Raw genomic sequence first — 17,358 nt, 5'->3', positions numbered from 1 at the left:
AGTTGATGAACAGAGAGATTGGCTATGAAACACAAGGTGTGACAGTATGGCAATATGTTATAGTATGCAGGCAGAGCTCATCAGGAAAGAGAGGACGAGCGGCTTTGTTCCAAATGTCACGATGCATATTTATGGGCGCACTGGAGTGGCTCCTTGTATAAGCACCATTCACCATCTATCAAGCAAAGCCACTACAGTGTCTCTTTGACGACTTGGTAGGATAGTGTTGTGTGACAAAGTGATCAAACTGGGCGATCTGCTCATGGCTCGAGCCAAGTTTTCTTGCGAAACTGAGTGTCATTTCGACAGTCAAGACAATAAAGCATGCTGAGGTTAACAAAGTGTAATTATTAGTTACTGTGCACACAATTATTTTCATGACAGGATGCTTCTAGGCAAACTTATCCACACAAGCTTGTCATATTGTTGAAAACTGTTTATTTTAAAGATTGCATAATGCTCTTTTTGTCTTCCTAATGCGACAAAAGGGAACACTGGATGTGGAGCTTTATTAAAATGCATCGCCTCCTTTGTCTCGGATTGAGATATTAAAAGGGAAGGGAGAGAAATAAGGTGACATGAGAGGGTGTCAGACAGAAAGAAAGACAGACAGGCAGATACAAGCAGCATAAGCTCCACTGAGCTCTCTTTCCACTAAGGAGGATCTCAGGAGAGTTGTGCTGGCTGGCTGCGCCTGGGCTATATAGCAAAGGATGGGCAGTCTGACTGTCTGTCTGCGGTGCGACTCCTTGGGGAAGGAACAAGGCTCCAGGGCTGTAGCTGATTTGAGATGGTCCCAGTACTAACCCCTGGGGGACACAAACCAGGGAGAATTGGTTCTCTGAACCTCTCTTTTCAGGCTTTTGAAAGCAGTGAAGCTTGGTGGCTGCAGAGAGACGGAACAAGAAGAAGGCTTTCATTTTGACTGTGAGCAGCTCAGTGGATTTCCTCCAAATTACAGGGAGTGATTACATCCCACCTCGTCTGCCTCGCGCCACCCCCTTCTCTCAGCATGGGGCCCCTGGGCAGCCAACCACTGTCAACTGTCAGTGCTCACAGCTGAGTCATTAAGTGTAAGTTGAGCGATGTGTCATTGGCACAGAAATAATAAGGAGCAAAGCCCAAAGCACAGGGACACCGGTTGCACCCTGTGGGTAATTTACCACTGCTTATAAATTTTCTTTACTGCACAGTTTGCGAGGCTATATGCACGAAGGAATTCAGAACTCTTATAGAGGATGGAAAGTGGATGGATGTGGAGGTACAACCACCTGTTTTGGTGAGTGCCTTTGCTGCTGCACAGTTACATGAACCGACATGGAGGGAGTCACAGGCGCTTTGAACAAGCGAGCCATTTAAAACAACCCTGGGTGCCACAAAGGCAACTGATCCAAGCATCCAGCCATGCCGCTGCAGGTTTCCTGGCCCCTTTTTGATGGAAGAAAGGTTTCCCATCACTTCCAAGTTATTACCTCCATACAGTTAGGGATTACATAGAAGCAAGAACAGGGACACTCTGTCTACCAATCTGTTATTTATTTGAAAACTCCCCCAAGCTTTTCCATTATCTTCTCCATATCAAGCTTGACCTGAAGAGAAAACCTGGCTTCAGAAGGGTCAATGCAGTCTAGACTCTCTCCTCATCCTGTACAGCCGACCCCCACCTCCACCTCCACCCCCATCCTGCATATTGCTTTAAGATACAAGAGGGATGTGGGCCCCACCCTCCTCCTTCCTTATTCCCACTCACCTCAAGCCTCTGCCTCCTTTGGTCCAGTTCCCTATTTCCCACCTACAATAGCATCTGCCGTCACCATAATCTTTCTATTTCACTAGCCCGCCCCTTGGGCTTAAGGGGTTTGGAGATGGAGATGGGATTTGTCTCTCAATTGACAGCAGCGCCGGTGTGCTTTCTGACTCTCCACTCTTATACTAGACGGTCAGAGCATTCTTTTAAAGAAAAGTCATTCGCTGTTGGTCCAGACAACATTGTGTTAGATGTTTAAGAAAGTTGGCATCATAGAGCTGATGAGTAGTAGAGCCACACTGAAGAAAGGAGTTAAAAATATAATAATAATCATGAGATAGATAAAATATCATATGTAGGACAATTACTCATTATAATGATGCTGCTAATAAACCAAATGCTACACCATTACTGCTGCTGCTTATACTTCTGTCTAAAACTACTACTAAGAATATAAATACGTTGCTATATGGGGACCATTTAATAAAATATTAAAATTATAATATCTCAAACATTTAAACACTGAAACCAACAGGCATTTAACCTGCATTAATTGATTGTCTTGGCCACTTGGGGGCGGTTATAACAAGCTGTGAACACAACACTGACATATTATCACGTTTTACACAAGTAGATATTCAATTACATTTTTTTTCAATTTCATTTATTTGTATAGCCTAAAATCACGAATTTATCTCAGAGGGCTTTACAATCTGTACAGCATACAACATCCTCTGTCCCAGGATCTTTGCATCGGAACAGGAAAAACTCCCCCAAAAAAACATTTAAGAAAAAAAAAAAAAGAAGAAACCTTAGGGAGAGCAACAGAGGAGAGATCCCTCTCCCAGGATGGCCAGAAGTGCAATAGATGGCATGTGTACGGAATGAACAAAACAAGTTATTGTGTAACTTGTTATCAAACAGTTGCTTATTTACACTTACGTAGCAACATTATCATTCATTTGTCTCTCCCAACTCTGCAGTGAAATATCTGGCTCTTAGGCTGCTAAATGCTGCACTTCCTTCCTCAGCTAGTCGCCGATTGGTGTCAGTGCGCCGTTTGCCGTAGAGTAGGTTTTTAGAGCATTTTGTTTTTTCTGAAAGCATCATGCTGCTGCTGAAAACTATGCTTACAAGAGCAGTGAGAACCAAAATAGTTAAGTTGTGTGCCGTTTACCCAAAAACATGAGCTGAAAGATGCTCCACAGAGCTGAAAGGAACTGCAGAGTTGGATAACAGTTCTTGCATGTTAAACAAAGACAATGTGAGCTGGTGTTAAATAAAGCACAGCAGGTTTACATCAAAATGACAAACAATCATAAAAAAATACTTTTTTCCCCTCTGTTGATAACTAATACAAAATTATAACCCATTAAGGCAGGTATGCTTGAATGTAACACACATTTTAATAATGAGGTTGTAAACTGGTTTACAATTAGTATATACATGTAAATATGCCTAATTTACAGTGATACCAAAGTTTGTCGATACAGTTTATTGTTAAATAACATATTATAAAGACTGACTGTCGGATATCAGATGGGTCAAAGCTAGAAGCAAAAAGAAAACCCACTAATGCTTATGTACTTAACTGCTATTACAGGGCATGTAAAAAAGACTTGGCATTTTAAAGGTGTACTCCTACGCACTTCAATTCTAAATAACGTATAGGCTGCAGAATGTGTGGCCATCATTGTTGACATGTGATCTGTGGTGAATGGGATGTGATGTTGATGATGAATTTAGAGCCCAGTGTCAATGTTTACAATTAACCCCCATTTCAGCTGAATCATTATCTTTCCGTGGTGAATTTTCTGCAGGTTACAAGCAAAACACACTTATCTCAGGGCCCCTGTGTACTGCGATTTCTCTGGGATTGCTCGGGTTACCACGCTGCATAATAAAACATACGCATCTAGCAGCGAGGATGTAGCCTTGGTCGTAAGTTTAAGTTTTATTTTAACCACAAACTTTACGACCTGGAAAAATAATGATCACATTGTTATTATTATTGGATTTATTGTATTAAGCAATCAAATGATGGGTAGTTACACTTGGTGCATTCAGGGACAGAGCTGCATAATGAGCGGGGAACATTTCAAATAGCAAAAAGCCACTTTCTATTACGACTGAGGCCATCTATTATTACAACAAAGGACGAGTAAATGTAAGAGCACAGAGGTCATTTCTGAAGGCTACAGAGATAAACTGGGATTTTTTTTTTCTTTCCAAAAATTTCCTTCAAAGTACGAAACAGTGAAGGGAACAGGGGACAAGGGAGAAAAAAAACCTTCACTGAATATTCATTAACCGGTGCCTAGGTGTATACATGGCTCTTAACCACTCTTGTTTATGACTTAAGGACTTGTAGTACTGACCTTAGTTTAACACAGCAGCAGATACCAAATTAACCTCTAGCCTCCACAGGGCTAGCCATGCCCTGCTAACAAGCAACCTGTCTAGACACACAAGAGGTACTTTATGATTCCACCTCTCACAATCCCCCTCTCTCTCTCTCTCTCTCTCTCTCTCTCTCTCTCTGCCTCTCTGCCTCTCTCCCTCTTTCTCGCAACCTCTCTGTCTCTGTTAACACGTACTGGCACATCCTCCCTCCCTCTGTCCTCTTCTATCTTTCACCTCACCATTTCATCCCTATTTTGCCCCTGCACCATTTTTCATGTACCTCCCAAGCTGTGCAGTGTTTGGGTCATGCACCCAGCAACCAGAGTTTTATCAGATGGTAGACTTTGTCTTATCCTTCACAACACAGCCTGGCCACAGCGGAATAGAATAATGAAAAGATCTGACACCTCTAGGGTGGTTCATTTCGATAACATTCGCAAAAAATTAGAATAATACTGACGCTATGACGCATTTTTTTAAAAATGTAACTAAACTATAGACATTTCAAAGCCAATGCTATTACAAGACTTGGAATAGGAATTCCATAAGAGATTTTAAAACGATGTATAATCTAAGGTGCAATATTGTCAATGAGCTATCATATACACAGTAACTACATTGTAACAGCAATTTTATAATGATTTATGCTAAAGGCATAAGAATAAGCAAATAATCTTACAAATGAGAAATCTGTAAAAGTTCAGGAAAATAAAATGTAATTATCTGTCAAAAAGACACATATTGAGCTATTTCCAATAGCTTCACTATAATTTAGACTGATATCATTCATGTCTTCTGTTCTTTTTCCCTAAAGGATAAAATACTCTACTTTAGTTTATTAGTTTCTTCTAAAAATATCAGAAAATAGTTAAAAATGCTTATTATAATTCCCACAACCCAAGGTGATTTATTGCTTGTTTTATTCAACCAATACTTAAAAAAAATTAAAATATTCAGTCCACAATACGTGACAAGGAGAAGTATACAATCCTCACATTCGCTAAAGTGACTAGAACGATTTATCACATATTGAAATAACTGCTGATGAAATTTCTGTTAATCGACTAATTGGTGCAACTCGACTGTACTTACAGCCCGCACTAGGATCCAAACATTCACCTCTTTTCTCTCCGGCAGCTCAGACCTCAACCCAGTACTGCACATCTGGTGACCAACTACAAGGCCACTGTCCAGAAGCAGCCAAAGACTGTGAACGTTTGCACGTGTTCCTGGAGGCTGTGCTGTAAAAACAAAGCAGTGCAGGAACACATTTCTCCAGTCTGTGAGATTCAGTGATTCAATTTCAGGAATAACTTTGATGAAGGTACAATATGACTGGGCAAAGTGCAACACTAACTTCTATCTTCTGTCCATATTAAAGTTTTACAACAAAACTGTCATATTGAAATGTTATGGTTCATATTTCTATCTAAAAGAATGAGTACAATTTAAGATCATACATTAGTATTTCTATTGGATTATGGGAAATAAAATGTGTCACGAGGATGAATTAAAATTTTTAGTTTGTATTATGTCCTTTTATCAAGATAATGCTGTGTTAATTTTGTCAATATCGTGTACATTTTTATAGATCATTTTTAGTAGATTTTGGTTGTTGTTTTAGCTGAAATTGTAATACTTTTTTCAGTTAATGTTTCTAAAAATGATTTTAACAAACTTGCAACTAAAAATGATCTCACTGTATCCATGATCTCACATGATGGCTAATTATATCAATAGAAATGATGAAACAAACACTGCCCAATTACCAAATACCAAGAGGGAAAGTCAGTCATGTTGTATTTTCTTAAAGATATGTATAGTTGGAGATGGGATAATTGTGCTGCTACATGCACAGTTTCAGGATCAAACAATACAAACTAATAATATTTTTGAATCTTTAACATTGAAATGACTATACCTACTCATATTCATTCATATTTAGCCAATTGTAGGAGGAGAAATAGGCCCCAACTTGTACAAAGAGCTGTAGGGTTATCTGCATAAATACAATGCTACTAATTGGTTATTTGTTTACTGAACATGGGTCTTAAACACAGAGAAATATGTCAAACTCAATTGTACATTGTTCTGTCTCTCCCAGTTTCAACTCTCACTCAGTACCACTGCGCTCTTTGTAATTTTGTCCTCGCCCAGTCTCCGTACAGTGCACGTCTCTGATTGGTCAATACGCGGTCCATGCCAAATACAATCGTTTGGAGAACGTCTATCGGGTAAGTGAAATGCTACTAAACATGTAGCTACTGATAACAACTATAAACAAAAGCATACGTCTCCATTTGCAGTCCACCTCGATTACAATAAACGTATGAAGTGTACTCGCACGTATAACGACCTTCTCACACCATTCAGTGCGTATTCATTAAAGAGTTTGCAGTTAGCGGGTGGTTAGCTACACCGACTAGCTAGCAGCTAACGCTACTTTCCCCACACAGTATTAAGCCAAATAACATTTAACTATTTGCTACTACATTACTTTTGGACAAATCAGAAACATAGCCACGTGCTGCTACACTCAAACCATATTGTAAATACGACTTTGTTGTTGTATTAAATGAATGAACGCCATCGTGCACGAGTTAGCTGGCATTGATGCTAACGTAGCTAGCTGAAAGAAACTGCGATCATAACATGTAACTTACTGCTGATCCTCAACCCTTCTAGATCACAGTCAAGATGAGTCTGAGGAAGCAAACCCCGAGCGACTTTCTGAAGCAGATAATCGGGAGACCTGTGGTGGTCAAACTGAACTCTGGTGTCGATTACAGAGGTAATAACCCTGGCATGTGTATAACCCAGTCACTTCTTTTTCTATAGTGCCATTTTAACAGTAATGAAGTTCTCGTTTGGCGAACCACTGCGCATGTTTGATCTGTTACAGGTGTCCTGGCCTGCCTCGATGGTTACATGAACATTGCCATCGAGCAGACTGAGGAGTATGTGAACGGGCAGCTCAAGAACAAGTACGGAGATGCTTTTCTGAGAGGAAACAATGGTAAGATTCTCTAATATATAATTATATCTAATTATACCTCTATACCTCCCAATTTATAGACACTTAGGCACTTAAAGACTTGACAAAGGTCAGTGCATGGTCCCTTTTTATTACAGCAGACATGCAAAGCACAGGTGCCACTAAGGACATTACATATGTTTCTGTTCTATTCAAGTGTCCTAGTATGAAATTGAAATATAGTTATCCTTTAGACATTTCTAAATCACTGAAGGTTCCCTTTTGAACATGAGTATTTTACTGGCAGTGATGCATTACATGGTGCCAGTTAACAGCTTTAGTGACAACACAAAGCTCTCCTGTTGAATAAACAAAAAGTCCTATGGCAGAGAACGACTTTATGGGTAAATAAACCATCAGGAAAACGCATTGTATTCTGAAGATTCTTAGTTTTAAAATGTTTCTTTCGCTGTCTCCATTAAATAAGAATGAACTGTCCCTTTTTTAAAAATCTATTATTCAGGCTTTGCCATGTAATATAGATAACGTGGAAAGCTTAAAGCAACCGGCGTTGTCGCTCCTGCTTTTTATTTCTAACTTTTGTCTACTGCCAGTCCTTGATGAATAAAGGATTGTAGTAAGTGTGTTTCATATGATCCGTATCCACCATAACAGTCAGAAGAACACGTCTTCTTCCCTCTGATGTCTCGATTTTCCCGCACACCAGCCGTGTACGGTGTTTACAGTCTGATTCCCTCTTGAATGTGTGAGTCATGCTGTCCAGCGCAGTTCTCACTGTGAGCAGCTGAAGATCGGGCTATTTTAGTCGAAACAGAGCAGGTTGATAAAATTAGATTTTAGTAAAAGATGATGATTTTACCCGACAGTCCCAGCATTACACCTCCAAACCACCAGCACTGCAAAATAATTCCACATATCTTTTTTTATTTGGGCCAACCAAATAACTGGCCTCAATTATGCCCCGTTATCTCTGGATGTGTGATCACATCAAATGACCACAAAACAAGAAATAAAATGAATACATTTCAGATTGGTCTCAGAGATGTAATTGTGTTTTTCTCAGCAAAACGACAGCCTTTAATGTTCTTAATATTTGTTCCCCTCTCTCTCTTCCAGTCCTTTACATCAGCACCCAGAAGAGGAAAGCGTAGTGAACACGTTCTGTTTTTCATTTTTATTTTACGGTGGTTGATGCGTCAGTGGATTACTGTCCTGTTTTTGGTTCTGTAAAGCCTGAAGCCCTGAAGAATGTTGATTTTTGTAAAAGTGGAATTAGTTAATAAACTCTGAGTTTTGATTTATGTCTGATATTGTTAATATTATTCACACATTATGGTCTTAACATCACAAGTAAAATGATAACCGGTATTTTCTTCTGTTTTCAATTGTTCTTTGTGAAAATGGAGATGAAAGTTTGAACTAACGGTATCATTTCAACAGGCCTCATTTTGAAAATAAATGGTCATTCCTTTGCAGAGTTGTTCATATTTTAATATCTTGTGATTAAATTCTTGACTGTATCGGGCGTTTTGTGGCCAAATCATTCACTCAAAGTTTACCCCTGGAGCCAGCAAATCTACAACTGTTTTACCACAAGGCTTCAGAAGGATTAGAACATCATTTTGTAATTTGTCAGCACTAATGTGCTAATTGTGTACTTGATCTTGATACGACTTGCCTGCAGAAACCCATTACTGAATGGCCTGTGTACAAATGTACTCATCATCCTGCATTTACTTTACATAACAAGTCATTTGATGAACAGCTGTTTGTATAATTACAAATAAAACTGTTCAAAGTAATGTTTCACATATAAAAGGAAATAGAATTTCAATTGGAAGGTCGTTTTTGAAATGGCTTTTTAGCTTGCTTGTTATCAAATTGAGCATGAGTAATGAAAGTATTCCTGCAGCTCTAGATGATGACTCAGTCCGGTAATGTACCTGCATCTGAACTTTGATTGAGTGCCCATACATACAAAAGTAAGCTTGTTGCTTGCTTTAATGCCATATTATGGAACAACTCTATATGCACATGTGAAAGAAAATCCTTCACTTACGGGCCATTTAAATATCCAGTACTGAATAAGAAAATGTGACTGCACTAATCCATAAATGGTGCCACCTGCAGGCTATGTCAGGCTGCATTAACATGTAAACAGATCTGTCAGATCAACTCCCACCGCCCTCTGCAGCAGACTTCCATGTTTTAGTGCCTTTAAATGTCGCAGAACACACAGCTTACCTTTTGTCATCTGTGACTGCACCGTGAGATGCTCTTTGTTCGTAAGGTTGGCTCTACCGTCTTCACCGACGTTGCCCTGTAAAAAAAAAGAAATACATGCAGCAGCAGCATATATGCAAAGAATTGGAAGTTTATTTCATTTTAGTGTGGCCTGTGGTAATTTAGCAAATCAGTTCAAAAGTGGCATCACCTCATTACGCTAAGATAAGAACGCTATAAATATATGATTCATTAGACTCTTAATGAGAATGCTGTAGTGAGGAGGCAGTGAGGGGAATTCTTTCCCTTCCAAGGGTGGATTCTTGAGAGCCTTGTTTTCCAACCTGTACATGCGCACTCTGGCCCCTGGAAGGAGACAAAAGGCTGCCAAGGTCAGGCCCGACTTGAGAATGAAGGGCACGTTATTGATCAAACTCTGCCGAGCTGCAGCTGTAGAGAGGGAATGTTGGGGGGTGGGGGGGGACTGAGCTGCAACACACACACACACAATGGCAGACATAGGCACCGAGTGATTTGTACACACGAACGCATTGTACACAGTGCAACACACAAAGAATCATTATGGCACCTAGTGAGGGGTTAGCACAGGCAAATATTTACCCACTGGAATCATATCTGAGCCGCTGGCTGTGTGGCCTCGCAGGGAACCCAATTAATACTATTCACGCAAATGACCTAGTGGCAGACGTCACGCTATTGAACCATGAGCTCTTTTCCAGAAACACTGAACAGATGCAGTCACTTTTTCATTTTGCATGTCCACGTCAACATCAGAGTATTGATTTTTATCCCTCACAACCGCTTTTTAAGCCCACATTTTTTCCCTTTTTTTTTTTGATCATTGATATAATGTGCACGACGAATGTAAAACAAAAATAATCATTTTTTTTCATATAGGTTGTTTCAAGATGCCGTAGTTTGTTTTGGGGCACTGGTTCGTCCCCACACACCTCATAAAAGCAGACGGCTGGCGGAGGATGCTGCAGTGGCTCAGTGTTGACGTATGGAGGTGAGTGATGGAGGGGAGAGGACAAAGGAGGATAGAATAGGTGACAGCCTTGTTATGGGAGAAAAAGCAAGGGGGAGACTCAAGTCTTACAGCACCACCAGCTGCCAGAGCCACAAAACTACAGTGGAGTCACAGGAGGGAGGAAGGATGGAGGGAGGGATGGAAAGTGGCGTATGACTTTGACCCTGACTGATCACTGCAGCATGACTGTCTAGCCTTTTCACAAGGGATCAAAGGATGACAAGGACAACCTGAAAATCAGTGATTTTCCCCATGTTTGGCTGTACCATATTCTCAATTAGACAAGGACACATTTCGGTCTTCTTCTTGCACATCTATTCAGAGTGGATCTTTTCATATGAATGGTTTTGCCAGGGTTGACAGTTTGCTGCACATCGGGAGCATTCAAATATTTTTTCCTCTCCCTCCTCCCATTTCTTTCCCTCTTGTTGCACATATTCAGCAGTATCAAGGTGAATCGCCACACGGTTAATTAATGTGTTGTGTGTGTGTGTGTGTGCGTGCGTAGAAATAATGTTGTAGACAAAATATTAAAACCACCGTAAAAAATATTTTTTAATTACAGCCTCATAACTTAGCATTCGGTCTCAACCGAGACCTCTCTGACTCTCACTGTTAAAACAGCACAGTAAGTTAAAACATGCTTCTTGCATTACATTATACCAGCATTGTACTCACTGCCTGTATGTGTGGATGTAAGTAACAACCAGTGTTTGCATGTGTAAAGAGACCTCCCTCCTCACAGTGTATTGGAATCTCTGCAGTCCTGTGTGAACTTGACCAGCGCTAACCTCTGCCTGACAGCTTGTCATGTGTTTAGGATGTAAATGATGGCGGTGACCTCCCACACTGTGTCTCTGCTCTCACATTCCTCGGGCTGGGTCAGAGGTCCTGTTAGGTTAGTGCAGTATAAACAAACACCTTAGAAACAGCCTAACAATGGCTGACTAATGTTGAAAACAGCTGCTACTGATTAATAAACTGAACGCTCCTTGTTGGTCTGTTAGTCCATTAATCAGATGTGGCTATTCCCCTCAAAATACATATCAGGGTGAATTGTGTGGTTCTGTGAATGACTGCTCCACTTCCTTGTCTTTCAGTAACCTAAATCCAAGTTCAAGTTTGACGGTTGTTTTGATCCTAATTGAGGGTGAGGGCCTGTGCTAGTCTCTGCCGCTCTGCAACCCCTAGGTTCTTTATTTAGCCCCGAGGACAGTCAACCTTGGCCAGAAATGTGACCCTTGACCTTCTTATCTGGAAGAAGCTATTCCCAGCATGGACAGGGGCTTCTGTGATTTATCTTGGCTACAAATGGCAGCGTGATGCAGATGGTAGGGTTAGGGGAGCGTAACTAGGTACCCTTCAGGAGGCCAGAGAGCAGTGCCGTTGCACTCAGAGAGCATTGTATGTGTTGCACAGGCTCTAACGCGATGAGCAACAACAGCCAGGAGAAAGACTCGCATGGTACAGTAACATGGTCCACGTGAGTCCTTGAACCTTGAACTCAAAAGGCTCTCCAGCTGTCCCACAACAGAAGGGGTCTATTTTGGAAACACACTTGCTTGAAATCTCTGACTAGATTATGACCTTATTGTATTATTGACTATGCCCTGACCCACTTACACCACAATAAGCTTGGTGGATGTGGATACAAAGCATTATCGTAACTCTTCTTCTCAACAGGCTAACAGTTGTTTTTCTGATTGCCTGTTCTATGTTATTGTCTTAAAATTAACTTGTTATAAACAGAGGTGGGGCTTCAGGTTTGGGGTAATGTGTGGAATACTTGATCAACTTCTGTATCCCAAAATATAAAAACTGAGAATTATTTCCTTTATATATTTAATTTTATGAAAGAGGCCTTCTTACGCAGCTGTAGACTTGAGACTGTGACCCAAGTCAGACTTATGTCACAAGAATGAGGACTCGGACGTGTTTGCCCTGGTATTCGACTTACTTAATACTTGAGTGGCAAATTATTGAAACTGATGAAGATTGAGTGATATGGTTGAAAGCTCAAGAACAGCTACTAAATGGACATTGACGTGAGGTTGTTTTCATTAAATGCTTGTTCCAAGGTCAGAAATAAACAGTAAACATGGACGAGACATCCCGGGAAAAACAGAAGGTTTCGAGCAAACTGCAGCTCTTATAGAGTTTATAAACCGACCTTGGGGGGAGATTTGTTGAATTAAAGTTTTAAATTTTAACCTGGCAAAATCTCTGAACAATAACAAAAAATAGCAAAGCCAGGCAGGCCTTGAATATTTAATTATTGGCCCATTCATTCAGAGGACCATGCCTCAACTTTGTGAATGCAAAATGCTCCAAATGTCGAGTCATTCAGAAATCTGAAAGACTTGCATTGTACTTGCCATGTGCATTGACGAGATTAAAAAATTGCCCCAGAATGCCTGATGTCGTAAAGTTCAAAAACGTCCTTAACCTGAAAGACAAGTCCACACACAGGACATAATTATCATATTATAAAAGCCTCTGCTAACATGTAATAATTCTGCCTTTATCTTCCTCTTTGATACATAAATGTATTTTTGGTTTTATTGCAGGTTGTTCCAGAACAAATCATCTTCCATTTGAGTAAAAAAAAAAAATCTACAGTCACAAAATACTTGGTAGCATAAAATATATATTGTGGAAGCTTATCGAATGGCCGTCTTGGGACCCTATCTCATGAAATAGTATATTTAAGAATGAGGTCATCAGTGCTTGTGAGCAATAATTAGTGAATATGAAGTAATCAGCTCATGTCACAGAGCCATTTTCAATCGCCTTTTTGTTTCAGAAAGGCGATTGCTTGTTCTGTTTGTCAGCCAAGTCTCACTACTATGCACATGAGATTTGCATGAAATACAAACTAACCCTGCACTCAGGCAATTAGCCTCCATTACGCTGGCGTTCCAATTGCCAATTTGTCTGCCATGCAAGGTAATCCGGAGTGTTGCTGGCAAGCACCCAAAATGGTAATAATGGTATTGCAAGAGTCTTTTGTTGTTGTTTCCTCTCAGACTAACGGCCACAGGCGGGCTGGCATGTCACTGGATGAAATGTTGAGGAAGTGGAAATGTTTGCTCGGCAGTCAGGAGACACGACCTTTTGCCCTCGAACGCTACAGTCTAAAGGCTTTTAGCCTGCCGTTGTTTAGAGTTTAGTTTTATTTTATCTTAATGCGTTATTCAAGGTTGGTCTTATGTCTTGTTCTGTTTTAGTGTTTCTTTTTGTCTTTAAGAGGAACAAACAAAGAAGCTGCTATAAACAATGTTTTTATATTAACAAATGGACCAAATGACGATGTGTATGTGAAAGATACTGCTTGTAGTGACGAACCCTCAGATAATTATTCATCACCCAATTGTGCCGCTCCCCTTAGCTCTATGTAGAGTTTCACCATGTTTCAGGGCATCGTTGTGGTTTTAAAGCTATCGCTGGTAACTTCACTAAAAAATAACTTTTTGTCACATGGGCTCAGACTGTCGCTATATCCTGACAGATGAGTTCAGGGACAGATAATATGTGAAGAAATCAGGTTCTTCTGCTTTGTGACCGGGCCGCCATGTTGAAAACAAAACTGAGCAACACCCACCGGCCAAAATGAACATTCTCATTTTACAGCTAAACGGTACACTTGACTAGAATACGTTTCTGAAAACATTTGAGGCTAAAAACAGCTAATGCAGTAACAGAATCTTGATTCATTCTTGACCGGTGCTGCCTAGTTTGAGAGTTTGAAACAGAATTCACGAGCAGTGATTGACAGCTGAGTGACACTCCTCTGCTCTGATTGGTTGTTTTTCTTTGGCCACTATGGAATTTTGCTAATGCCATTAGGAGAACTAAAGGGAGCCTGTTTCAGAATATGGGGGACAATTTGAGCAAATATGACAAAAAACAGTTATGTTTAGTAGAGTTACCAACTGTCGCTTTAAGGCCTGTAACGTCACTGTATTGTCTCACTGCTCTCATCTGTGTCGTTTCCAGCCACAGTATTAGCTCTAAAAACCCACTGCATGCGACCTGCCCAGCACCAAACAGCAGGCCGACACAGTTAGCAACTTTGCTCATGAACGTAGTGGAGACAAAACACAACGCAGAGGAGAGGGAATATTGCACCATAAAAGCTTATATGGAAGAAAAAAAGGTCAAAGGTCAAATGATGACCTAAATTGTCTGTTGTAAACATCCATTATGGTTTACACACTAACTTGATTAAACTTTGACCGATGAGCTCACCGGGAATTATGACTGACGTTTTTGTGGTGCCTAATTTCCGGTCGAAGTGTTAAAAGTTCTTTTATTACAACCTGTCTGAACACTTTTAATTCTTGTCCTGTTAGTCTTTGTTGTAGTGATATTGTTGTTGTTGTAGTAAGACCCAAGTTGTTATAAATAGGAATTACCCTTTAATGGTACAGCTTATCATGGTAAGCCTGTCATTGTTGGGGTGGTTGACTGTGCGTGCCTTTGTGTTTGTTTCACTTTGTGTGTCTACAGTTATGGAGAGAGGCTCAGTGGTTTGACTCGCTGCACTCTGAGTGCCTGTGATATTGCTCAAGGGTAAAACCAGACAGGAGAGTTATGACTTCAGCCCATCTCTGACCATCAGGGAGGTCATAAGGAGGCTACAGTCTCACACACACACACAGACACACACACACACACACACACATACACGCACACACATTTACCTAACACTCAGTAACACACTCTAAGTAACCGAATCTATCGCAAACACACACACATGCACGAACGCACACACTTGGACACTGGACTAGGGCCAGTATCAGAGTCAGGGCACTGTCATAAACACAATTAAAACCTTTCGGTCTTGGGCCCGGGCTAGGTCTCTCTCTTCTATCTGTTTGTGTGTGAGCATTTACGTCACAACTCACAACATATTATGAGGCAGACGAGGGAGAGCACCTTTCACATCAAGATATGATTTCCCGTACAGCGCGGCGCAGGAACAAGAGGCCATTAAATCCAATGTGACACTCCCCAGGTTAGCCACTGATGCTTTTTTTACGTGGCCGTGTCATTTTAAGAGTTTTTAACGACTGTCATGGAGAGTGGATGTTCTCCAGCTTGAAGGAGCAGCTTTTATGGGTAAGCCACATATAAAAGCAAAAGCTGAGAGAGACTTTTATGAAGTGCCAACAGGGAAGGGGCACCGCTTTTAACTGTGCATACAAAGTGCAACTTGAAACATGTTGTTTATTGTGACCCTATATGTAATATGCTCCTTAAGAGAAGCGTGTACAACCTTCAGGTATATGTGTAAGGTGATGTTTCTCATGTTATCTGGGCCGTCACCGGTCCCTTGGCTGGTGCTCTGCACTGCTCTCAGATGTGTTTTCTTCATGTCGAGACATATCTAAGCCCCTTCTGCCCTCTTGTGGCAGACCTCGGTGGTGATCTAACTCACAGCCAGCCACTCAGCCCTCTTGTTCCTTATTTTAATTGACCTGGATTTGTTCCTTTGCTTTGCTGTAATGAAAAAGCGAGAGGTGCCTCGAGACTGAAAATCCTGTCAGCTTCGCCCTGCAGCAATTCCCACACCCCAAAACTGGGTCCCCTTTACAAGATCTACTGTTTGAAGCTGAGCAGAAATAAAAAATTTAAAAGACCTGGGTGCTTCAATGCCTTGCGATGAATAATTAAGAAATATGCATTTCCAGATAATGGAGAAGGGAATTTTAATGCAATTGGATGTAAATTCATTGAAGAAACACTTTGGCATATATTTGTGTGGGGCTTGTACATGAGTTTGTCTTGTATCCTTATTTCTCTGTGTAAAGAGACGGTAAAATATTCATCCAGCATTTCACACTGAGTTTCCCTTAATGTTGAACATAGAGAATGAGCAGGATGACTTTTTAAAAAACAGAAACCTGTACAAATGGGACATGTGCTCATTCGGGTCCTGCACTAAGAGAATATGAGCAGGGATACTACCACCCACCCGTCTGATACATATTAATGCCGTCTGTGTCGACTTCTCAACGTGCTGCTGAGAGACTCATATTATCAATACGAGGCAATCAATAGTCTACGTCATGAACAAGGTCATTCAATCAAAACATGTTGGATTAAACATTTTAAAATGATTAAATTAGCTTCTGAGAGAGACAGAGAATCAAACTTTATAATAAATAGATTATACAAAGATTTTATAGACACAGAGACCTTCAATTAATAAATAAAATACTATTTAAATACACAAAATACTGCAGGTATGTGTGATTAAATACATTCCCTGCAAAAATAAAAGACCTTTTTACAACAGTCCGATGAAAGAAAGTATTGATCCAAAATGAATAAATCATAACGATTGATTCGGTCATACCTCTCACCACCTCCATCATAAAATGCATATTTGAATTCACCCTCGCTTTTTTTTTTTCCTCGCTGTTGTCATTAAAGAGACAAGCTTACAACTCCCTGTGCAGTGATTACCACATAGACCATGGGCCTGTTTGAGTTTACACACGATGACTCATCAGAGGTTTAACTCTTTACTTTAAAGCCTGGTGACAAATTTATGGCCTCCATACTGGAAGAAGAGTGAATACGTTGTGTCGTGCAGCAACAGAAAGCACTCTGTCTTCATCACTCATCTCCTGTGATGGCAGAGCTGGATTTGACTCATCTCTGCTCGGGGCTGGTAGCAGAGAGCCTGGCAAGGCTGGGGCTGAGGTGCGCGTATGTGCGTGCGTGGTATTTCTTGTGCGCTTCTGTGTGCGTGTTTCGTCCTAATTAAGCGTCAGCAGCTTCTTGGACCAGGGGGAGGCAAGACTTCACAGCCATTAAATCAGGACAATGCTTTTTGTGTCACTGGTGCTGGCGTAAGATGCCCTGCTTCCCCTTCTTCTCCTTGCATCTCTTCTCTCCCCCTACCCTCCCACCTCCTCACCCTCCGCCAGT

The 17,358-nt window shown here is 40.8% G+C and overlaps 1 protein-coding gene across 1 annotated transcript; it reads left to right on the top strand.

The window, feature by feature from the left end:
- Positions 1-6,333: 6,333 nt before the first annotated feature.
- On the top strand, positions 6,334-8,665 carry lsm6 (LSM6 homolog, U6 small nuclear RNA and mRNA degradation associated). Its single transcript, XM_079159889.1, has 4 exons — positions 6,334-6,384; positions 6,836-6,941; positions 7,053-7,166; positions 8,262-8,665. Exons 2-4 carry the CDS (start codon positions 6,848-6,850, stop codon positions 8,294-8,296), a joined length of 243 nt encoding a protein of 80 aa, XP_079016015.1. The 5' UTR covers positions 6,334-6,384; positions 6,836-6,847; the 3' UTR covers positions 8,297-8,665.
- Positions 8,666-17,358: the final 8,693 nt, after the last annotated feature.

The sequence above is a fragment of the Pholis gunnellus genome, assembly GCF_910591455.1.
Source record: "Pholis gunnellus genome assembly, chromosome: 5".
Taxonomy (NCBI): domain Eukaryota; kingdom Metazoa; phylum Chordata; class Actinopteri; order Perciformes; family Pholidae; genus Pholis; species Pholis gunnellus.
The sequence above is the reverse complement of the archived record's forward strand: the minus strand, read 5'-3'. Positions and strand labels throughout refer to the sequence as shown.

Excerpts from the sequence above, each read along its gene's own strand:
- lsm6 (XM_079159889.1), top strand. The coding sequence starts at position 6,848 with ATGAGTCTGAGGAAGCAAACCCCGAGCGACTTTCTGAAGCAGATAATC. Across the intron at positions 6,942-7,052 it reads CTCTGGTGTCGATTACAGAG|GTGTCCTGGCCTGCCTCGAT; the intron begins GTAATAACCCTG and ends GATCTGTTACAG. Across the intron at positions 7,167-8,261 it reads TTTTCTGAGAGGAAACAATG|TCCTTTACATCAGCACCCAG; the intron begins GTAAGATTCTCT and ends TCTCTCTTCCAG.